Below are 23,972 nucleotides of genomic sequence, written 5' to 3'. Positions count from 1 at the left end.
GGACGTCTGGCAAGTGGGAGGCTTTTAAAAGTGAGATAGGAAGAGTTCAGGGCCGGCATGTTCCTGTTAGATGGAAGGGCAAGGCTGGCAAGTTTAGGGAAGCTTGGACGAGGGATATTGAGGGTCTGGTCAGGCCAAAGAAGGAGGCATATGTCAGGTATAGGCAGCTGGGATCAAGCGAGTCCCTCGAGGAGTATAGGGGATGTAGGACTACACTTGAGAAAGAAATTAGGAGGGCAAAAAGGGGTCATGAGATTTCCCGGGCAGATAAGATAAAGGAGAATCCTAAAAGATTCTATATGTATATTAAAAGTAAAAGGGTAGCTAGGGAGAGAGTAGGTCCCCTTAAGGATCAGTGTGGCAATCTATGTGTGGAGCCACGGGAAATGGGCAAGGTCTTAAATGAATACCTCACGTCTGTATTTACTATGGAGAAGGTCATGGAAGCTAGTGAGTTCAAGGGAGGGTACAGCGATATCCTGAAGCATATCAACATTACAAAGGAGGAGGTGTTGGAGGTTTTTAAGCGCATTAAGGTGGATAAATCCCCAGGGCCTGACCTGGTGTATCCTAGGATGCTATGGGAAGCAAGGGAGGAGATTTCTGGGGCCCTGGCAGAGATTTTTGTATCATCGTTAGCCACGGGTGAGGTCCCGGAAGACTGGAGGATAGCTAATGTTGTGCCTTTATTTAAGAAGGGCAGCAGGGATAAGCTAGGGAACTATAGGCCGGTGAGCCTTACCTCAGTGGTGGGAAAGTTATTGGAAGGGATTCTGAGAGACAGGATTTACATGCATTTGGAAAGGCATGGTCTGATTAGGGATAGTCAGCATGGCTTTGTGCGTGGGAAATCATGTCTCACGAATTTGATTGAGTTTTTCAAGGAGGTGACCAAGAGGATTGACGAGGGCAGGGCGATGGATGTTGTCTACATGGACTTTAGCAAGGCCTTTGACAAGGTCCCGCATGGTAGGCTGATCCAGAAGGTTCGAACACATGGGATCCAGGATGAGCTAGCCAATTGGATACAAAATTGGCTTGGTGATAGAAGGCAGAGGGTGGTAGTGGAGGGTTGTTTTTCAGATTGGAGGCCGGTGACCAGTGGTGTGCCACAGGGATCGGTGCTGGGCCCTCTGTTGTTAGTCATATATATTAATGTCTTGGATGTGAATGTAGGGGGTATGATTACTAAGTTTGCAGATGACACCAAAATTGGTGGTATAGTGCACAGTGAAGAAGGTTGTCTAAGGTTACAACAGGATATAGATAAACTGGGAAAGTGTGCAAGGGATTGGCAAATGGAATTTAATGCAGACAAGTGCGAAGTGATGCATTTTGGGAAGTTAAACCAGGGCAGGACATATACAGTTAATGGCAGTGCCCTGGGGAGTGTTGTTGAGAAGCGAGACCTTGGGGTGCAAGTACATAGTTCCCTGAAAGTGGCAACACAGGTAGACAGGGTGGTGAAGAAGGCGCATGGCATGCTTGCCTTCATCGGCCGAGGCATTGAGTACAAGAGTTGGGACGTCATGTTACAGTTGTACATAACGTTGGTGAGGCTACATTTGGAGTACTGTGTGCAGTTCTGGTCGCCGCACTACAGGAAAGATGCGATTAAGCTAGAGAGGGTGCAGAAAAGATTCACAGGATGTTGCCTGGTTTGGAGGGCTTGAGTTATAAAGAGAGATTGAATAGGCTGGGTCTGTTTTCCCTGGAGCGAAGGAGGCTGAGAGGGGACATGATAGAGGTATATAAATTATGAGAGGCATAGATAGGGTAGTTAGCCAGAATCTGTTTCCCATGTTAGGGGTGAGTAAAACTAGAGGGCATAGATTTAAGTTGAGAGGGAGGAGGTTTAAAGGGGATCAAAGGGTTAAATTTTTCACACAAAGAATAGTGGGTATCTGGAATGAGCTGCCTGAGGAGGTGGTGGAGGCAGGAACAGTATCAATATTTAAGAGGCATCTGGACAGGTACTTGAATGAACAAGGCATGGAGGGATATGGAATTAATGCATTATGGTCGGCATGGACGCGGTGGGCTGAAAGGCCTGTTTCTATGCTGTACGACTCTATGACTCTATGAATCCATGACTCTATGACATAGCTGCTAGACTGGGACTGCAGCAGGTGGTGAGGGAACCAACAAGAAAAACATACTTGAGCTGGTCCTCACCAATCTGCCTGGCACAGATGCATCTGTCCATGACAGTATTTGTAGGAGTGACCACTGCACAATCCTTGTGGAGACGAAGTCCCGTCTTCACATTGAGAATACCCTCCATCGTGTTGTGTGGCACTACCACCTTGCTAAATGGGATAGATTTCGAACAGATTTAGCAATGCAAAACTGGGCGTCCATGAGGTGCTGTGGACCATCAGCAGAAGTAGGATTGTACTCAACTACAATCTGTAACCTCATGGCCTGGCATATCCCCCACTCTACCATTACCATCAAGCCGGGGGATCAATCCTGGTTCAATGAAGAGTGCAGGAGGGTATGCCAGGAGCAGCACCAGGCATACCTCAAAATGAGGTGTCAACCTGGTGAAGCTACAGCCCAGGACAACTTGCATGCCAAACAGCGTAAGAAGCATGTGAGAGACAGCTAAGCGATCCCACAACCAATGGATCCCACAACCAACGGATCAGATCTAAGCTCTGCAGTCCTGCCACATCTAGTCGTGAATGGTGGTGGACAATTAAACAACTAACAGGAGGAGGGAGCTCCACAAATATCTCCATCCTCAATGATGGGGGAGCCCAGCACATTAGTGCGAAAGATAAGGCTGAAGCATTTGCAACAATCTTCAGCCAGAAGTGCCGAGTGGATGTTTCATCTCGGCCTCCTCCTGAAGTCCCTATCATCACAGATGCCAGTCTTTAGCCAATTTGATTCACTCTGCGTGATATCAAGAAATGACTGAAGGTACTGGAAACGGCAAAAGCTACGGGCCCTGACAACATTCTGGCAATAGTACTGAAAACCTGTGCTCCAGAACTTGCCGTGCCCCTAGCCATGCTGTTCCAGTACAGCTACAACACTCACATCTACCCGGCAATGTGAAAAATTGCCCAGGTATGTCCTGTGCACAAAAAGCAGGACAAATCCAACCCGATCAATTACCACCCCATCAGTCTACTCTCAATCATCAATAAGGTGATGGAAGGTGTCATTGACAGTGCTATCAAGCAGCACTTGCTTAGCAAAAACCTGCTCAGTGACACTCAGTTTGGATTCTACCAGGGCCACTCAGCTCCTGACCTCATCACAGCCTTGGTTCAAACATGGACAAAAGAGCTGAACTGAAAAGGTGCGTTTTTGCAGGTACATACCAATGATGTTACCTTATAGGTCTGAATTGGTGCAAAATGCAGGGCTGAGTAGCTTTGCCGCCGAGCATGTAAAATTCCGACATGTAATGAGGCGCACACGCTGGAACAATGGTTGCATATTGCATCACAGGCACTACTTGCATTAGAAATCCCAGGCTGAGCATTCACAGCATGTATCATACATGATCTCTGCTCCTGCATTCCGTTTGGCAAAGACCTGTGTTGCTGACCCACAGCAGTGGAATTTTTATCCGAATATAATTTCATTGATTTGACAGAACACATTCTTCTTTGACAATATAATGTTCTATTCTATTCAAATACATCACTATAAGCACTCTCCTCTGAATGCTCCTCTCACATTTCTTTCAAATATGCCATCCTACCAACACTGCCTTATTCCTAAACTCTGACTTTGTTGAAATCAGGGGCTGGATTTTGGTCCTTGGAGGCGGCTGGCGTCGGGTGGTGTGTTCTGACTTTGGTCTGCCCCCATGCCACATTGTCCGCTGCAGTGGCCAATTAAGCCACTTAAGTGGCCCATTAAGGACCAATAAAGGGCCACCTCCCACTTCTGATAGCATTTAGCCAATGTTGGAGGGGCCCTCTGAGGCATGGAGACACCTCCAGGGGTGGGGGGGACACATTCTAGGGGCAAATCCATGGCCCATGGAGGGCTCCCCTGATGACGATAGCCATCCCTATGGCAGGAGCACCCCCCATGCCCTCCCCAACCATACTCCCCCACACCCCCCGCTGGGGCCTGTCTGAGTGGCCCTGGCAACTCTGGCACAACTTTCCTTGGTCCTGGCGGCCTCCTCCACCTTCGCTGCTCCGGTCTTATGCAGCACCAGTATTGGCCACCGCTCCCAGTGGAGCTGCTGTTACTGCTGAGCTGTGGCCCTCTGATTGGCCAGCAGCTCTTGGGGTGGGATCTTTCCCTTACAGGGACAGCATCACCAATGGTGGGCAGTTAATTAACTGCCTGTGATTGAATTCAGCCGGGGGTCCAATAGAGGGCTGAGGCGGGGCCACCCCCACATCCCCACCCCTGTCTGTACCGGGAGCCCCCGTCACCAAAATAAAATTCAGCCCAGGACTCTTATTCTAACTTACTCTTTTCTAGAAACCTAAAATCAAGGAAATTCTTATCTGTTTCAGCTTTTCCTTGCTCCTTGAATCTTCAATATTTTACATCCAGACTTGCTCTCACCTAATGTCTACTTCCAGATTTACTTCATTTCATGTATCCTTTTCAACCTTGGTGCTGTCTGGCATGATAGACTTGAGACACTTGCTGTTTTAGCTGACTAGTCCTTGTGCAAATCGTTGGTACTTGAGGCTAGCCCCTGAGGTATTCTCCTCACACACTCCTGAAAGTTTGAGCACCCTTTGTTTCCTCTTTCTAAGTTGATATTTTTGTACATGCTCTCTTGCATATGTAGAATTGGAATGTGATATCCATTATACTATTAATGCTGTATTGATATACTCCTGATGTTTCCTCAGTAACACAAACAATGCTGTATAAGCTCTGTATAATTTTATGTCTTACTTATGTTTACTGTCATAAAACGTTAATTCTCTTGTGAAGTGCATGACAGAATGTATGTAGGTAAAAAGCAAATATGGAATTATAGAGGCTTGAGGAAATTTTGAGATTCATATTCCATTATACATATTGAAGTGATAGCTTGTGATTTATGTTCTCGTAATTTTCCAGCAGGGAGATCTGTGAAGCCAATGACACCCGCATGTGCCCAATGTGTGAGCGTAATTGTTCTTACTGGATTTTGAATGAAAGCTGTGTATACGCCAAGGTAACAGATTTCTGTTGCATAACATAACTTTTAGTTTGTGCTGAAGTTTTGAAATTATGCTGAAAATTTCCACTTGCATATCAAAAAAAAAGAATATTTTTCTATTGAGTTCAAAGTAAAAAGAAGCTAAAAAGAAGTGTAGCATTGAGTTATTTTCAATAAGATTTATTTCCAAAAGCATAGGCTTTGTTAGGCAAGGGCATTAAGGGTTAGAGGAACTGAAGTAAGAAGAGAAGGCTAAGATCCCGATCAGCCATGATCTAATTGAATGGCTGAATAGGCTCGAGGGCTTGAATGGCCTACTCCTTTTTTTATGTTCTCCAGGCCTTTTTTACAAAGGCTGCAAAGTCTGTATGAAATTAAACTCTGCATAATGGGCTGGATTTTGTTCTCCCTCAGGCATCAGATTCTGTGGCGGGGGGGGGCGGTGCCTGAAGATGGCTCCGGATGAGGCCTGCCACGGACCTCGACGCCTGGAGGGCCCGGCCTGATCCTCCCAGCAGTGGCGAGGCTCCGTGGTAGTCCCTTCCACCCTGCCGCTGGGCGATGGGACCACAAGTTAAATATTCAAATCAATAAAATTAATAAATTTAAATAAACTTACCTGCGATTTTGAGGGCCCGCCACGGTCTTTGGCGTGGCGGGTGGCACTCCCACGCCTTCAGATCCCCGTCTGGGCAAACGAGGCATCACACAGGTGGGGAGGGGGGAGGAGGTAGGTTTATCGGGGCTGGGTGTGGGGGGACTGTGTCAAATATACGGAATGGGTGTAGGAGATGGTGGGAAGGGTTGAACCTTAAACTTTGCGCAGTTTGTGGGGTGGGGGGGGAAGGTCAGATGTAAAAGGTAAGTGTGTTTGGGGGGATGGAAAATAGTTATTGTAATTGTTATTGGGGGGTTGGGAAATAAGCATTAGAAATTTATTTATTTAATTTTGAGGGGTAGGACTTTAAAAATTTAAATTGGGCCGCATGGCTGGCTGCCCTTTAAAAAGGGCGCCAGCGTCTGTGCACAGGCAGCTGGCACCATTGCCGGGCATGGACAGCCTGCTCCCTCCATGAGATTGGGAGGGGTGGGCTGCCTCTTTGGCGTGGGCTGTCATTTTTTGAGCTCGCCGTCAAGATCAGCGGCAGGCTCTTAAAATCCAGCCCAATGTTTGGTTTTAACCTCATTTGTTAGTGTTTTTCTTTTTCTCTGTACCATGCATATTATGCATATTATGCAATTATGGAAAGCATTCCACACATCTATAGTGTAAATACAAAACCTGCATGGATTAATACATGTTATAATATATGTCTGATTTAAACTGTGTGGAGCCAAGCATTTATCCTAACAGTAGTACCTCCTCTGGTGCAAGTCGTGTTAAAAACTGATATCTCAGGATTGTCCAACATATGGCCTGTGGGCCAGAATCTGGCCCACCAAATGTTTCCATCCAGCCTGCGGATATATTTCAGAGATGAGAAATTTTTCATTGTCTTCTTCTCTCAGACTGTTTTTTTTTTAAATCGCACTGTCAATTTCACAGTTGACAGGTGGTGACATCAGGAACAGCAGTTTCCCAACTTCGGACAGATTCAGGGTTTTCCAACGGGTTCTGACTTTTTTTTTTAAAAGCCGGCTTGAAAACCCCGAATCTGTCCGAAGTTGGGAAACCGCTGTTCCTGATATCAGCACTTGTCACACTGACCAACCACAACTGTCAGAGGGTTTGGGGAGGCAGACAGAGAGAGGAGGGGCAGAGAGAGGGGGGAACAGAGAGAGAGAGTGAGAGACAGAGAGAGAGAGAGAGAGAGGGAAAGAGAATGATCAAGATCACTCCTGACAGATGGACATCGATCCGGAATACTCTGCATCGCTACAAGAAGTGTGCGGGGAAACATTGGCCGGAATTCTACTTTCCAAAGTAGAGGCGTCCTCGGAGGTGGCTGCAGCGAAAAATGGTGGGCGATGACAACAGGATGGGTCCCCGATGTCATGACGTCAAATTGCCATTTAACGCTCGTCAGACGTCAGGCGAGATGGGGATTCTGCTCGCTGTCCGATTTAAGGCGGTTGACAGCTAACTGAAGTGATTAAAAAGCCAATTGACAGCCATTTTACGTTGCCCATTCCATTTTATGTTCTGCGCATGGGTAACACGGTAGGGGCGGGGGGGGGGTGCGGTTGCAGACCCGACAGCTTTAAATGAGCAGCTGTCTCATTGAAGGAGTTGGAGGTACTTGAATCTTCTGTTTTGTGTGTTGTATTTATCAGTAAATTCCAAGATAGGGGCTGATATTGTTGGCTCCCAAGGGCTTACCTGAGTGAGTAATACCCCTGGTAGGGCCACAGCATAAGTGATTTATCCCAGGTAGGAGAGGGGGGTTGCAAGTGGCTGTCCTTGCAGCAGGCAGCACACAACCTGTCCCCAACACATCTTCGGGACGCTGCAACCGTGGGCATTGTCCACTCTGGAGGAGAGTCCTCTAGCGAGGAGGAGAACGGCACAAGGAGACAGGGGCCAAGTGGCCAAGGAAATCAGCGACCTGCTGGCCAACTGCAGCCCTGTTATGGGGGAGGGGCAGAAGGCCAGAGAGTTCACCAGCAGCAAAGACCTGTGCTGAGATGTGTTTACCCAGTAGGCGGGGTGTAACGGCAGCGGTTGAGCTTCCTGCAGATGTCAGAGCGTCAGTGCCTTAGAAGACTGCACCTGTCCCAAGAGACTGTGACATCTCTGTGTGAGATGATGGTAGCGGAGGACCGCTGTGTGGGTGGCCATCCAATGCCAATGGCTGGAAAGGTCATAGTCACTCAGAACTTCTATGCATCAGGCTCATTCCAGGCTTCCACAGGAGACATGTGTGGAATCTCACAATCATCTGCACAGCACTGCATAAGGGTGGTAACTGATGCCATGTTCAGGTGGGCCAACCAGTACATCAAGTTCAAGACTGACTATGATAGTCAGGCCGAGAGAGCCAGCGGCTTCAGCGCCATCGCTGGGTTCCCCATGGTCCAAGGCATGATTGACTGTCCACATTTGGCCATTAGAGCTCCTGCAGGTCAGCCAGGAGCCTTCATTAATTGAAAGGGATTTCACTCGATGAATGTGCAACTAGTCTGTGACCACCGTAAGAGTATATTGCAGGTGTGTGCTCGTAATCCAGGAAGCAGTCATGCCACATTCATTCTCTGGAACTCCCAGGTGCCAGCACTTTTCAGCCCCCCTGAGTGCCTGCAAGGATGGATACTTGGCAACAGCGGTTACCTGCTGAAGAGATGGCTGATGACACCTGTGAGGAACCTACAGAATGAAGCAGAGGAACAGTACAATGTGAGCCATGTGACCACCAGAGTCACCATTGAGAAGACCATAGTTCTTCTGAAGATGAGATTTAAGTGCCTGGATTGCTCAGGTGGTGCTCTTCAGTATTCGCCAGCAAGGGTATCTCTTATTGTGGTTGTCTACTGCGCCTTACATAACCTGGCACTGCAGATTGGGGAGGCCCTGGTGCTGAGGAAATTGTTCAGCACAAGGTGTCCTCAGACGAGGAGGGTGAAGGGTTTGAGGAGGAGGAGGAGGGGGCGCAGCCACCTGAACATCCAGGAGAAGCAGTTGGAGGTTTGCATGCAAGGGAGGCTCTAATACTTAGGCGTTTCTCCTGACCTGAGGTTAATGAGCCATGCACTCTGCCAGCAACTGACATGTCAATCTGAATTCAGACATTCACATCTGTTGGAACCCCAAAAGCACTCACCTGCAGGCACTAATCTCAGCTGCTATGGTCCACCTTTCCCTCTAACACACCATGACCCACTGGTGAACCTCCCCAAATCTCCATCTCATGCAGAAGAAAAGGTTCGCCTCATACATCATCAGTTACTTGAGACATAAATAAGCCAAAGGTGCACTTTAATAAAGTTTGTGGAAAATTGCACAAAAATTAACATGAATCAAAATTACACCAGTGAAACCTAAGTGCAGTTACTGTGATTTTTTAAATCGTTTCCGAGTGTTCACAAGTGTCAATGCCCCTTCGCCACCAGCTACGGCAGAGACTGGTAGCTGATCAGGCTGCCCTATGTCTTGGGATGACCTTGGTGAGCGTTCTCTGGCTGCCCGAGGCCGTGAGGGCCTTGGCATGTTGAAGTGACCCTGAACAGTCTCAGGACCACCCTCTGTCATCCTGGCATTCTGAAGTGCTATTGTCACTGGCAGAGAGGACAAGGAGCCGCTGTTCGCATCAGAATCGCCCTGAGAAAAGCCCCACAATGCAGATTGCTGTTGCTCCTGTGCCATCACAAGATTCATTTGGGCCTCCCTGCTGACTGAGAGGGTTGACCACCTGGAGGAAACCCTAGGTGCCTCGTCCCTCTCTCGCATTGTCATGATACATGGAGCTCACTGACACTGCAATGGTCTACAAGTCTGTGCACATCTCCGGCAGGCACTGGGTGGCCTGCTGGAACTGGCTCTCCACTGCAGTCACCAATCTGTCAACTGAGGAAGCCAGTCACTCAGATGACCAGAACTGTGCAGAACTCATGGCCTGGAAGGATGCCTCCATCGTCCGAGCCAGAGCATGCATAGTCTCTGGTGACTCTGCCAGATCTCCACGCACCTCATGCTGCACCTGCAACATCTGCCACTGAATGGATGAGCTCAGAGGCTCAATAACATGGGGCTCCGCCCTGGCCTGGTCTGCCTCAGTCCTCAGAGTGTCAGAGGCATCGGTCAAAACTGCCTCTGGCAGCTGGTCCGGTACTTGTGCGTTGCTAGTACCAGGTTGTGACCACGAATCTGAACGCGCTATGAGCCCAACCAAGGTGACTTGTATCGGAGCTGATGCTTGGTGTGGGGAAAGGATGTATAGCTGCAGCCTCTGAGGTCCCCTGCTCCTCCTCAAAGGTGGTCGGATGTCCCCTGGGTACATAACCTGGCAGGAGCTGTGATTCACCTGCAGTGGAAAACAGAATGATCATGTCTGAGCGACACTCTGGACTGAAGGACATGTCTTAGATGGCACCGTGGCCACATGTTTGTGAGTTTTGGATGTGCAAACCACCTTCACTGTTTGAACAATTGGGGAATTGGGGAACTTACCCTCCTGGCCAGGTGCTCCAGCCTCACCATCAGCAACTGACCAGCCTCCATCCTCACCAGTAAGTAGCAATGCTTCCTCCTCCTCAACAGTGAGAATGGCAAGGATTGGAACTCCACCAATGGTCCGTGTCCTCTCATGGGCATTCTGGGTCCTCTTATCCTGTGGAGACACATGATAATCATTTCAGTTACATCGCCTGCTCATCCAACTTGCTACATTCTGCCCCTGGGACCATTGCCATTCAAGTGTAAGGTTGGCACACTCCTGGTCCCTTGTGCAGGTCAGGTGTGCTGGCATATGCCCCATGACAGGGCTGCAGCCGTTCACTCCAGATGGATGGCTTCCACTTTGCAGCATCAACACCGGGATACCCACCCTTATGAGTACAAAGCAATGAGGACTGAGACATGGCACTCACCCTGGCAGAGTGGAGAAGGTCATTGAACCGCTTGCGGCACTGCATCCATGTCCTCCTCACAACCCCGCGGCTGCTGATCTCCTCCACAACCTCCATCCAGGCCTTCCTGGTGATCTGGGGAGGCTTTCTCCTTTTGACTGGTGGGAAGAGGACCTCCCGCCTTGCCTCAGCTGCCTGGTGGAGGACATGTAGGGAGTCATTGCAAACCATGGGGTCACCCAGTTGGTTCTCTCTGCCATTGCTGCAAGTGGGTTCTGATCCTCCAAGGTCTCAGGTTGGTTTCTGACAAGGTCTGGTGGGTCACCCCTTTCAGTCAGAGGACAGCTCCTGTTCCCCTTAGCCTGCTATATGTGTCAGCAATGTAGCTCCTGCTCCTCCCACCGTCCCCTGAGAAGCATGCGGCATTCTCAAAGCCACTAAAGGTTTTGACAGCCCTTTTAAATGGTGCTAATTGGTTAGCTAGCACTCCATCGCGGCAGCAGTTGAGCATCGAGCTGGAGCGCCTTCGGCACCCATTTCCGCTTCCCAGACTGCAGTCCTGCTGGGTCACGTAAAATTCCAGCCATTGACTACTTATACCAGCAAAACAATGCCAGGTAGCTCACTAAATCAGCGTCTAACATAGTGATGGGAAATTAAGTCAATAAATTAATCTTCTCAATTACAGTTTTATCACAAAAATGCACATTTGTTGTTGTTTTGCTGAAAAGCAAGATAAATTATTTATGCCGTTAACTTTGCAAAACTGTCTCACCAGCCCCCTATGTAAGACAAAAATTGTAATGTGCCCCCCCCCGTGAAAAGGTTGGATAACCCTGTTACATCTGATGGAGTGGTAAATGTTAGAGAAACTTCCAAGCCTGTTTGTGAAGAAGACACTGAGACTAGGATGCTTTTGTGGAGACTGTTCATTGCTTACCACAGAACTCACTACTCCACTGCTAACAATCTCTAGCCAGTGCTGGCTGTCTCTTTGTATATACATCTGAGTACAATTAACTAATCAATACCTAACACCTGTTCACCCTATTACCGTCAACTACTAGGTATTTAACATCCATCAACAAAACTTATTAGACACTAATAATAATGTGAAAACAATACCCAAAATCCTGCACCTTTATTCACAGATCCAGGTGCAGACTGTTACATAGAATTGCACAGAATTTACAACACAAAAACCGAACATTCGTCCCAACGGATTTTGCCGATGTTTATGCTCCACACAAGTGGAACCATCTTCTCTACATCCATCCTATGAAAACCCTTCAAAATTTAAAGACCTCTATTAGGTCAGCCCTTAGCCTTCTCTTTTCTGTGGAAAACAGATCCATCCTGTTTAGCCTATCCTAATAATTATTGCCTCTTAGATCTGGTATCATCCTTACAAATCATTTTTGCATCTTATCCAGGGCTTCTATATCCTTTTTACAATATGGAAAGCAGAACTGTGCACAGTGCTCTATATGTGGTCTAACCAAGGTTCTATACAAATTTAACATAACTTCTCTGCATTTCAATTTCATTCCTCTAGAAATGAACTCCACTGCTTTACTTGCTTTTTTATGGCTTTATTAACCTGCATTGCTACTTCTAGTGGTTTGTGTATCTGTACCCTTAGATTCCTTTGCTCCTCTACCCCATTTATTGATTATCTGAGCAGTATATGGCTCCCTTATTCTTACCTCAACTATTATTAACCCGAACTTAAAATTGTTCATCAATGAAATTTAAAGGGTAAGGGGAGAATTTAAGGGAAGTGTCAGAATGGAAGAACATGATACTCTGAAAATCTTTAGAAAGGTTCAAAATTCATCTCAACTCATAGCAGCCTTTGCCAAGGCTGAATGGGTAGGGATTTAAGAATGACCAGACATGTATACTACAAGCTGCAGCTGACTGGTTTTGTTACTTGCTGTGCATGTTAGCAGCAGGTGTCCACATGGCAGATGGCATCCCTGTCCTGGCACAGATACTGGCACAGTGTCTGAAAACACTTCACCCCAGCTGTTGGTGGTGACATCACCGATGCCTGCAGGTATGGTCTGTGGCTGATCATCCTGGCATAGCTTTGTTCATACTCTAGTAAATAAAGCATGATATACTGAGCTTCTGAACTATGATACAGTGCAACAATTTGTCAGCTCTTCACACATATCTGTGTCATCAGGCATGCTGTGAGCATAAATTAAGAACTGGAGCCTCCTTTTAAACTAATCATTTGCTAAATCAAGCTCTGGTGCCCACCAAGCAGAGGCATGTGTGCAAGTACCAACCAGGGAGGGTGGGGGCTGAGTGTCTCTAGTCTATCCTGACCTATGTACCATTGCGGATCCTCCACTTCTCCCCAGCTCCTCATATTGAGGGACTATCATTGGTAAACCCATTATATCCACAACATGGGAGAAAAAAATAATAATAATTTAGTATAAAGGCTTCTGCGAACTTATATGTCATAAATGGAAGAAAAAGCAAAGGCACGATAAACCTCGGGATTGACCTCGGGATACTAAAAGGATACTTCTCTTGTGGTCCTTTTCATGTTCTTGCCGGCACTGATCATTACTTGGCAATCTTGGACCCCTTGTTAGTTTGGCTGTTGATGTCACAGCATCTGGAAAAGACACAGGAGTCCTCAGAACAGTACTCCAAAGTCGTTAAAATGGATTTTTGTGCCTTTTCTGGTTCTAACTGCGTCGCTCTGAATGTGATGTTGCTGTTCATCCATTTTGAGTGCTGGTGATGCAGTAACCCAACATAATGAATATCTGCCCCTTTTTCCTCACTGTAATCCATTGGAAACACAGGAACGGGAGTAGACTATTTAGCGACTCGAGCCAGTTCTGCCATTTAATGAGATCATGGCTGATCTGCAAACTAACTCCATAGACCCATCTTTTCCCCATATTCCTTCATACCTTTGGTTAACAAAAACCTATCAATCACAGATTTAACATTAACAATTGATTGAGCACCAATTGCCATTTGCGAAAGAGAGTTCCAAACTTCTATCACCCTTTGTGTGTTAAAGTGTTTCCTAATTTCACTCCTGAAATGTGTGGCTCTCATTTTTAGATTAGGCCCCCTAGTCCTAGATTCCCCAACCAGGGAAAATCACTTCTCTCTTTCTACTCCCCTTAATATATTGAAAACTTCTATCAAATCTCCCCTTAACCACCTAAATTCCAGGAAGTACAACCCTAGTTGTCATCCCGATGCCATGAAAGCAGGTGCACACAAATTGTGAGACTGAGATGAGTTGGCCCCTGTATGTCTGAATGCATTATTAAACACAGATGGACACTGCTACATGTCTGTGTGCAAACATTATAATGTATTATAATTTCCCAAATTGACTATTATCACTATGCTTGTTCACAGCATTAATTGAATAGTGTGCAGTCATCTGTGAGGGACAGACAGAATTCCATTCATTACCCTACTAAGATAAATAACCTTAGGACTTCCATTATTTATAGATTATGAGGTTGCATTTTTCAATATATAATTTACATCCCACTTAGATGATCAATTATTCAATAGGTGAAAAACTTCATGAATTGCCAACACTCTTGGCATGTGTGTGACGCATGCAATTATTTGCTTTGAGTTATGCAACTATAACAATTTTAATAAATTCTTTATAACTTTTCCCAAATACCAGACCAGATATGCCCCTTTTATGGCCAATGATATTTGACCCTGCAGGAAGCAAGCTTTTATGTCCTATAGGGCTGTATATGGGCTCTGCCATACAGAAAGCAAACCATAATCAATTTGATTAGGGCGTGTATCATTAATGGAGTACAATCTGAGTGCCTCTAATGAGTTCCCATCTTCAACCTAGTAAACTGGCCTATGGCTTTCCTCAAACACTTTGCAGTAGCAAGGTTCCGCTCTGAAATTCCACTGCATCTGCTGGGTGGCTGCCAAAGCACCCAGACGGTTGCCCCTAATAGTTAAGGGACACCATCTTTAAGATTTGGAACATGATTATGGTGGGGCAGAGCAGCAGGCGGAAGTTCTGACCTGCCGCATTTCTGATGTATAATGGCACAGCTGAAATTTCTAGGCTAACCAACGCCACCACCAACAACAACTTACATTTATATAGTGCTTTTAATGTAATAAAACATCCCAAGGCACTTCACAAGAGCATTATAAAACAAAATATGACACTGAACCTTTGGTCAGATGACCAAAAGCTTGGCTAAAGAAGTAGGTTTTAAGAGGTGTCTTAAAGGAGGAAAATGAGTTAGAGAGGTGGAGAGGTGTAGGGAGGGTATTCCAGAGCCCAGGGCCTGGGCAACTGATGATGGCCACCAATAGTGGAGCGATTAAAATTGGAGATGCTCAAGCAGCCAGAATTAGATGAGCGCAGATATCTCTGAGGGTGGTAGGTCTGGAGGCGATTCCAGATATAGGAGGGACGAGGCCATGGAAGGATTTGAAATTAAGATGTTGCTTGACCAGGAGCCAATGTAATTCAGTGAGCACAGGTGTGATAGGTGACCAGGACTTGGTGCGAGTTAAGACACGGGCAGAGGAGTTTTGGATAACCTCAAGTTTACATAGGGTAGTATGTGGGAGACCAGCCAGGAAAGCATTGGAATAGTCAAGTCGAGAGATAACAAAGGCATAATTGAAGGTTTCAGCAATGGATGAGCTAAGACAAGGGTGAAGTTGGGTGATGGTATGGAGGTGGAAATAGGTGGTCATTGTGATGGTGCGAATATGTGGTCAGATGCTCATCTCAGGGTCAAATGTGACACCAAGGTTGCGAACAGACTGTTTTGGTCTCAGACTGTTATCAGGGCAAAGGATAGAATTGGGTAGCTAGGGAAAGCAGTTTGGAGCAGGAACCAAAGACAATAGCTTCAGTCTTCCCAATGATACTGGATGTCAGTCAAGAGGTCTGATAAATTAGCAACAGTGAAGGAGTCAAGAGAAGTGGTGGCGAGGTAGAGCTGGTTGTCGTCAGTGTACATGTAAAACTGTCACTGTTCTTTTGGATGATGTTGCTGAGTGGCAGCATGTAGCTGAGAGATAGGAAGGGGCAAGAATAGAGTCTTGAGGGACACCAGAGGTAAGGGTGCGGGAGCAGAAAGATAAGCCATTGCAAGTGATACTCTGGCTATGATTCGATAGATAAGAATGGAGCCAGGTGGATGACGGTGGACGGTGGAGAGGTGTTGAAGGAGGATGGTGTATGCAATTGTCTCAAAGAGGGCAGGATGAGAAGGACAAGGAGGGAATGTTTACCTTTGTCACAAGTCATATAGGATGTTGTTTGTTACTTTGATAAGAGCAGTTTCAGTATTGTGGAGGGGGCAGAAAACTGTTTGGAAAGATTCAAGCATGGTGTTCCGGAAAAGATGCGAAAGGATTTGGGAGGCGACGTGTTCAGGACTTTGGAAAGGAAAGGGAGGTTGAAGGTTGGATGGTAGTTTGCAAGGACAGTGAGATCAAGGATTGTTTTTTTGAGGAGAGGGCTGATGACGGTAGATTTAAGGGAGAGTGGGACAAACACCTGAAGAGAGAGATCTCTTCTGCTGCTGACTTCTCAAGCTAAAATATAAATATTTGAATAAGGGATTTGTGAAATGCAGCAACTAAAGATATATGTAAGGAATAATATATTATTTTAAACATTTGGTTAGCTCGGGATGATATTCAGTATACTGTATCTTGATATGTAAATACTGCAGTTGTAAAAGGGCTTGAAAGGGTTATAAAACTTGGCTTAACAATGATTTCCACCTCTGATACATGGTATGTAGAGGCAAATATAAATAAACTTACAATTTATTTTGTCACTCTTCATATTTTTGACTGACTCATATCAAAGTCTGTACATTTTTACACTTGAGCCAAGATTACATTATGGTACAATTCCACAACTTGTATGTTACAAAAATATTGGCATAATGGGTGTAATATCCTTCAAAACAAAATAAAAATCAAATCCCTATTGAGCAATTGATTGAACTAAGATGACATTACCTAGAATGCTTGACCTCAGATCATATTGCTGTGTTGTGCACATATCTATTGCAAGATGCTCAGCTTTGTGCTGACAGTAGCTGTTGCAGGAGATTCATTCTTCTGTTGAGAGGTAATGTTGCATTTTTCACTTATGAATTTGAAGCATTGTCAGCAACCAGCTAACAGCAAGAGCAATATGTTTTCATTAACCAAAATTGAAAATCAAGACATTGTATATTGATTTAAAAATGGGATTATATCATTAAGACCTCATGTGCAATTTACTGAACTCATTCTATCCATAACTTACAACATTTAGAGTAAAAACTGTATTGCCACCATTTATTTCCATTGAGTTTTATATTGTCTAATGTTAGGAATGCTTAGGATTGCTTAAAATCTTAGATTGTGTTTTTTCTTATGAATTAGGCACATGTAGATATTGAATGATAAAGTATCAAAGTTGATGAACTATTCATAAATCAATTTCTAAATCAATTTATGAAGGTGTAGATGGGGTTACAGATTGCAGAAAATTCCTCTTAAAAGCACTGTAGGCTTTAGTATAATTTTGGATTTAAAATCTGAAGTACCATCAGTCTTCTTGGAATACGTGTTTGATAACATGACAACTATTTATTTCAGAAGCCCTATTCCTTAATTTAATATTGTTGTTGATAGATTTGCTTATGCTGAAGATATTGCCCAATGACCATGTGCAACTCCAATTGCAAAGTAGGTTTTGGAATTCAGTTTACCCAGTCAGTAGCCTCGGCAGCTCCATGTCTCAACCAACATAGGAGTCACATGATGTGTCATCCTGCACATTAAAATTGAGTAGTGAATAATGGGACAACAGAAACTTGTGTTTAATATAGTAAAATGTCCGAAAGCGTGTCACAGGAGTGATATTCAACAAATTTTGACACTGAGCCACATAAGGAGATATTAGGACAGATGACCAAAAGCTTGGTCAAAGAGGTAGGTTTTAGGGAGCATCTTAAAGGAGGAGAGAGCAGTTGAGTGGCAGAGAGGTTAGGGGATGAAATTCCAGACCTTAGGGCCCATCTGAAGGCTGCCAATGGTGGAGTGATTAAAATTGAGTATGGCATAAGGCCAGACTGGGAGAACTGCAGAGATCTTGGAGGGTTGTAGGACTGGAAGAGGTTATAGAGATATGGAGGAGGCGAGGCCAAGAATTTGAAAACAAGGATGAGAATTTTTAAATTGAGGCATTGCTGGTTTGGGAGCCAGTGCAGGTCAGCGAGTACAGGATGGTGGGTGAACGGAACCTGGTGTGAGTTAGGATGTAGGTGGCAGAGTTTTGGATGTGCTCAAGTTTATAATGGTTGAAGATGGGAAGCTGGCCAGGAAAGCATTACAATTATCATGTCTAGAGGTAACATAGACAAGGATGAGGGTCTCAGCGGCAGGTGAGCTGTGAAAGGGGCGGAGTGAGGTGATGTTAAGGAGGTGGAAGAAGGTGGTCTTGGTGATGGAATGGATATGTGGTCAACAGCTCAACTCAGGGTCAAAAATGAACCAAGGTTGCGAACAGTCCGGTAAGCCTTGGACCGTTGTTAGGGAGTTGCAGGCATATGAGTTTTAATAGTGAGTGGCATCCATTGTGAGTATAACTTGTTTGTGTGTAGATAACTGTAATGAAAGCTCAGTTTGGTTTGAAGTAACTGAAGATCATCTGTCAAACCCCGACTGCCCTGTGCCAGATGAGATCAAAATTAGAAGAGGAAATAAGCTTTTGAAGAAAAAACAGAAGATTAATCTCATAAACCCCAAAAGAAACAGTACCTCACATCCTCTGTGAGTTTTTCGATCTACCAGTAGTTCTGCCGTCTTGGCCTATGTAGCCAAATTCTCCTACCATTTGTTAAAGAATATCATGTAGTATAGTTCTAAATTTAAAATCAGTCTTCTGCCAAAAAGATTTTGTAAGATGTAACTGCCTGCTGTTGACAGGTTACTCTACGGTTCGAATATGAGAATTGCGGGAAATAATGATGCAACACTCAAAGCCCAAATTAAATATTAATGCTTTACCAGGTTTTTAAAAGTTCTTTTATGGGAGGTGAACATTGCTGGCAAGGCCAGTATTTGTTGCCCATCCCTAATTGCCCTTGATAAGGTGGTGGCGAACCGCCTTCTTGAACCGCTGTAGTGTATCTGTTAGAAAGCGTGTTCCAGGTTGTTGACCCAGTGACATTGCAGGAAGAGCAGTGATACAGATCCAAGGCAGGATGATGTGTGCCTTGGAGGGGAACTTGCAGATGGTGGTGTTTCCATGCGTCTGCTGCTCTTGTCCTTCTAGGTGGTAGAGGTCACAGGTTTGGAAGTTGCTGTAGAAGGAGGCTTGGAGAGTTGCTGCAATGCATCTTGTAAATAGTACACACTACTGACACTGTGCACTGGTAATGGAGGGAGTGAATGTTGAAGGTTGTTGATGGTGTGCCAATCAAGCAGGCTGCTTTGTCCTGGATGGTGTTGAGCTTCTTGAGTTTTGTTGGAGCTGTACTCATCCAGGCAAGTGGGGAATATTCCATCCCACTCCTGATTTGTAGATGGTGGACAGGCTTTGGGGAGTTAGGAGGTGAGTTACTCACCTCAGGATTCCCAGCCTCTGGCCTGCTCTTGTAGCCACAGTATTTATATGGCTACTCCAGTTCAGTTTCTGATCAATGGTAACCCCAGGATGTTGATAGTCTGGGTGTCAGCAATGGTAACGCTGTTGAATGTCAAGGGGAGATGATTAGATTTTCTGTTGTTGGAGATGGACATTGCCTGGCACTTGTGTGGCATAATGTTACTTGCCACTTATCAGCCTAAGCCTGAATGTTGTCCAGGTCTTGTTGCACATGGGCATGGACTGCTTCAGTATCTGAGTAGTCGTGAATGGTACTGAACACTGTGAAATCATCAGTGAACATCTCCATTCCTGACCTTATGATGGAGGGATGGTCATTGATGAAGCTGCTGAAACCAGTTGGGCCTAGGACACTACCCTGAGGAACTCCTGCAGCGATGTCTTGGGACTTAGATGTTTGGCATCCAACATTCACACCCATCTTCCTTTGTTCTCATTGGACTCCAGTCAGTGGAGAATTTTCCCCCATGATTCCCATTGACTTCAATTTTGCTAGGGCTCCTTGATGCCACACTCGGTCAAGTGCTGCCTTGATGTCAATGGCAGTCACTCTCACCTCACAGTACATACATTATCAATACAATACACCTGTTATCAATACATACACCCGTTAGCTGCAAATATGTTACAAGAAGTTATACATATGATCACCCAATGAGTGGTCACCTGCTGTTGATTGTAGTCTTCAGCAACTGACCAAGTTGCTCAGCTGCAGTGTCAAATCATTCCTTACAATGATCTTTTTGCCTTTCTTTCTGAAGTGGGTGTGGATGTTTGATTGACAGGGTCATACCATCCTATCAAAATCCACCTTAAGCAACAATTGTTAGATGATATTTTGAAATATTTGCTTAAACGATAGGGTTAAATCCTACCTTGATAAGTTCCATGTTTCTTAAACATCTTTTACAGTAAAACTTGCTTGTGGAATCAGCGTGCTGCTTTTCAAAAGACAAACCCTGGCGTCATCAATCAATGTCAGCTTGTGTTATCTTCTTGCAGCTTCCAAGTAAACGTTATGTCAATTAAATTAATTGAACTTCTGTAGTTGGATTCTATAATGCCCCTGGGACAGACATTTTGGTTCCATGTTCTTTATGTCCAGTTTCATTTCTCATCAGACATACTGAAACATAAAGTTTCACTAAGGTTCTACCTTTGCATCAAAGCAAAACACAGCTTTGAAGTACGGCTATTGTTAGTTTCAGCCCTATTTTACAAACCTTGGGCCCCTTAGCTAGGTTTACCATAGCCTGAAACTGTTGTTTCTCATCACAGTCAAGTGGCTTTGTTTATCTTGTCTAAAATTAGCCTGCAATGTTTCTCTTTTGGCTTTGTAAAACATGCTAATAAGGCTTCTGCACAATTGGCTGAAGCAAAAAGCACTTTGCCTTTTATCTGAACTGTCAATGCCCCCCTCCGTCCAAGCTGAATAACTTTCTCAAATCTTAACCATAAATTTCACCATCAAGAATATTACGGATTCTTACATTTTCAGTGGAGAAAACACTTTGTGTGCATACATTTCAAGGATTAAGCAGTGGCTCAAAACAGACTACTCAGTTTGCCGAGAAAGATAACATTTAAGATCATAACCAAGACTTATAAGGATTTTAAAAAAAAATATTGATTAATAAGACTATTTTTGACTTTAAAAAATTACATAAATGGTATTTTTTACAATAATCTGGTGAACAGAACTGTTAAAAAAATTTATATGGAAAGTGTATTTGATGCTAACATCATTCAATTTATGTAGCTTAGTGTTTCCTATTTTAGATAGGTCAGATTTAGCAACTATTTAGGCAACTTAACAGAAATTGGAGTGTTTAGCCAGGGGGGTTCAACTGTACAGCATTGTAGTTTTCTTTCACACATTGAAAATAACTGGGATTGAGCTTTAAAAATGTAAGCACAAAGTGACGGCCTTTATGCAATTTTGCAATGTTGGAAGATTGGTAAGAAGCCATCAGAAAAGTCAAATCTTTTTAAGATTGAATCAAGACTAGATCCATTACTAGGAGGTGAATGGAACTATTTGTGCAAACACTAAAAAGGCAGGTTAGCGAAAAGGCAGTATAAGCCCAGAAATATTTTCAAGACCTTATGCTCTTGGGCATACTGCTGTCCATTTGAAATATGCTTATTATGGATTTGCTTTTTTAAATGCTTTGCCTAGTGGCGCTGTTTTAAACTTTATTTTAACATACACGTATAGGGGTAATTCTATGAACTTATGCTGCCAGCATGAACATTGTCCAAAAGCTTCATGTATTCGGAATTCAGGTATTACATTGATGAGAAAATAGTGGTCAGTTGCACCCAAATTTCCAATATGTGCAGCTGCAGACTAGGCTTCGTGAGCTCATAAAATGCCCTCTTCTGATGTTATTGTAGTAGCTCTCACAGTATTATATTTAGTCCCTCCCGGTCACTTTGTAATTAAAAATTCAGATGGGAATAAATATTAAACCCTGGCCAATCCCAAAGACTTTGCAAAATGCATTTATGAGAGATATTTGGAAAAGGCAGAAATGTCAGCAAGGTTTTTTTTGATTCTTAGAGCCTGTGGAAATTGCAAAGTTCACTATTTTTTGAAATGAAATACTTAATTAATATCTGCAAATAAAACTAATCTCCAACTGTATTATTTTGGATTGGTATGCATTAGAATAACTTCAGCAAGCATGTTGAACAGAATGTGCCTGATTATTTGTGTCTCCAGTTCACTCTAAATAAATCTTAGAAGCATATGCACAGTGCATCTGCTCTGAATAGATGGCAATATATAAGCTTTGGGTGAAGTGCACTCTGGAGAAGTTAGATATTAAATTACTAACCACCTGCTGATGAGGGCTGATTTCATATAATTGTGATGCACTCAAATAAAAGTTCAAATTAGTGAGACAGAATTTGCTGTCAAAATAATGGTGAGGCTAATGGCACTTGAGTTATTTATGCATAAATAGTACAGCATCTTCAGGTAAGGAGCAGATGAGTGATTAAACGTGAATATCTAACAAACTTGATTGAATTTTTCAAGGAGGTGACTAGATGTGCAGATGAGGGTAAAGCAGTTGATGTAGTCTACATGGACTTCAGTAAGGCTTTGATAAGGTCCTGCATGGGAGATTGGTTAAGAAGGTAAGAGCCCATGGGATCCAGGGCAATTTGGCAAATTGGATCCAAATTGAGCTTAGTGGCAGGAGGCAGAGGCTGATGGTCAAGGGTTGTTTTTGCGATTGAAAGCCTGTGACCAGTGGTGTACCGCAGGGATCGGTGCTGGGACCCTTGTTGTTTGTAGTGTACATTAATGATTTAGACGTGAATATAGGAGGTATGATCAGTAAGTTCGCAAATGACACGAAAGTTGGTGGTGTCGTAAATAGTGAGGAGGAAAGCCTTAGATTACAGGATGATATAGATGGACTGGTAAGATGGGAAGAGCAGTGACAAATGGAATTTAATCCTGAGAAGTGTGAGATGATGCATTTTGGGAGGACTAACAAGGCAAGGGAAGATGCAATGGGTGGTAGGACCCTAGGAAATACAAAGGGTCAGAGGGACCTTGATCTGCTTGTCCATTGATCACTGAAGGCAGCAGCACAGGTAGATAAGGTGGTTAGGAAGGCAAATGGGATACTTGCCTTTATTAGTCGAGACAGAGAATGTAAGAGCAGGGAGTTTATGATGGAGCTGTATAAAACACTAGTTAGGCCACAGCTGGAGTACTGTGTAAAGTTCTGGTTGCCACACTACAGGAAGGATGTGATTGCACCGGAGAGGGTGCAGTGGAGATTCACCAGGATGTTGCCTGGGCTGGAGCATTTCAGCTTTGGAGAAACTGGATAGGCTAGGGTTGTTTTCCTTAGAGCAGAGAAGGCTGAGGGGGGACCTGATTGAGGTATACAAAATTATGAAGGGCTTAGATTGGGTAGATAGGAAGAAACATGTTCCCTTAGCGGAGGTGTCAATAACCAGGGGGCATAGATTTAAGGTAAGGGCAGGAGGTTTAGAGGGGATTTGAGGAAAAAAAATCATCCAGAGGATGGTTGGAATCTGCAACACACTGCCTGAAGGGGTGATAGAGGCAGGAACCCTCACAACATTTTAGAAGTATCTAGATGAGCACTTGAAATGCCATAGCATACAAGGTTACTGGCCAAGTGCTGGAAAATGGGATTAGAATAGATAGGTGCTTGATGGCCGGCATGAACATGATGGGCCGAAGGACCTGTATCGGTGCTGTATAACGCTATGACTCTATCCAGAATTTGTTGGCCGAGTCATGCTGCTCCACCATTAGCTTTGTGAAGATGACATCTTGTTGTCTGCCTCACTACTGACATCCACTGAATGTTACGAAGTTCCTGTTTTTCTGTGGAAGGTATGAACTAACTAACCTCACCGCAGATGTTTAGCACGAGAAATTAGTAGTTATGCACACTGTTGAAGATATGATAATTATTAATTATTGCTAGTTAACCTCTCTGGCACTGAACATTAACTATTACAAATGTGGAGTCTCAGTCTTTCAAGTTTTGAATCTTTCAAGGAGATTTTTAAAATGTTAATTTTAAATTATACATTTTATTTACTTTTTGTCTCTTTTTACCTCTCTCTGTCAACATAATCTTTTTTCCTGTACCTTTATTTCTCTTTTAG

At 44.3% G+C, this 23,972-nt stretch overlaps 2 protein-coding genes across 8 annotated transcripts in view; one reads left to right on the top strand and one right to left on the bottom strand.

Annotated features, from left to right (window-relative positions):
• The window catches only part of ano3 (anoctamin 3), a 628,446-nt gene that overhangs the window by 417,365 nt on the left and 187,109 nt on the right, over positions 1 to 23,972 (top strand). For 5 of the 6 annotated variants that reach the window (XM_068046492.1, XM_068046490.1, XM_068046488.1 and 2 more), the window contains one exon: positions 5,059 to 5,155. In XM_068046492.1, coding sequence (XP_067902593.1) covers positions 5,059 to 5,155 — 97 coding nt within the window. The remainder of the gene's footprint in view (positions 1 to 5,058; positions 5,156 to 23,972) is intronic. The other variant, XM_068046489.1, reaches the window with a different exon arrangement.
• Positions 9,236 to 20,260, bottom strand: LOC137377332 (uncharacterized). Of its 2 annotated transcripts, none has more exons than XM_068046911.1 (3): positions 20,183 to 20,260; positions 10,245 to 10,404; positions 9,236 to 10,098 (listed from the first exon to the last, which is right to left on the bottom strand). In XM_068046911.1, exons 1-3 carry the CDS (start codon positions 20,195 to 20,197, stop codon positions 9,917 to 9,919), a joined length of 357 nt encoding a protein of 118 aa, XP_067903012.1. In that variant the 5' UTR covers positions 20,198 to 20,260; the 3' UTR covers positions 9,236 to 9,916. The 2 variants fall into 2 exon arrangements, with proteins under 2 accessions (XP_067903012.1, XP_067903011.1); XM_068046910.1 differs by lacking the exon at positions 20,183 to 20,260 and adding an exon at positions 10,664 to 10,713.

Source organism: Heterodontus francisci, chromosome 14 (genome assembly GCF_036365525.1).
Source record: "Heterodontus francisci isolate sHetFra1 chromosome 14, sHetFra1.hap1, whole genome shotgun sequence".
Taxonomy (NCBI): Eukaryota; Metazoa; Chordata; class Chondrichthyes; order Heterodontiformes; family Heterodontidae; genus Heterodontus; species Heterodontus francisci.
Note: the sequence above shows the minus strand (reverse complement) of the source record. Positions and strands in the feature narration are given on the sequence as shown.

What these genes read in the sequence shown, in the direction of transcription:
- LOC137377332 (XM_068046910.1), bottom strand. Translation starts at nt 10,686, where the DNA reads ATGACCTTCTCCACTCTGCCAGG. An exon ending in ACCTTCTCCACTCTGCCAGG is followed by an intron (nt 10,405 to 10,663) that starts GTGAGTGCCATG and finishes GTGTCTCCACAG; the next exon opens with GATAAGAGGACCCAGAATGC. An exon ending in TGGAGCACCTGGCCAGGAGG is followed by an intron (nt 10,099 to 10,244) that starts GTAAGTTCCCCA and finishes TTTCCACTGCAG; the next exon opens with GTGAATCACAGCTCCTGCCA.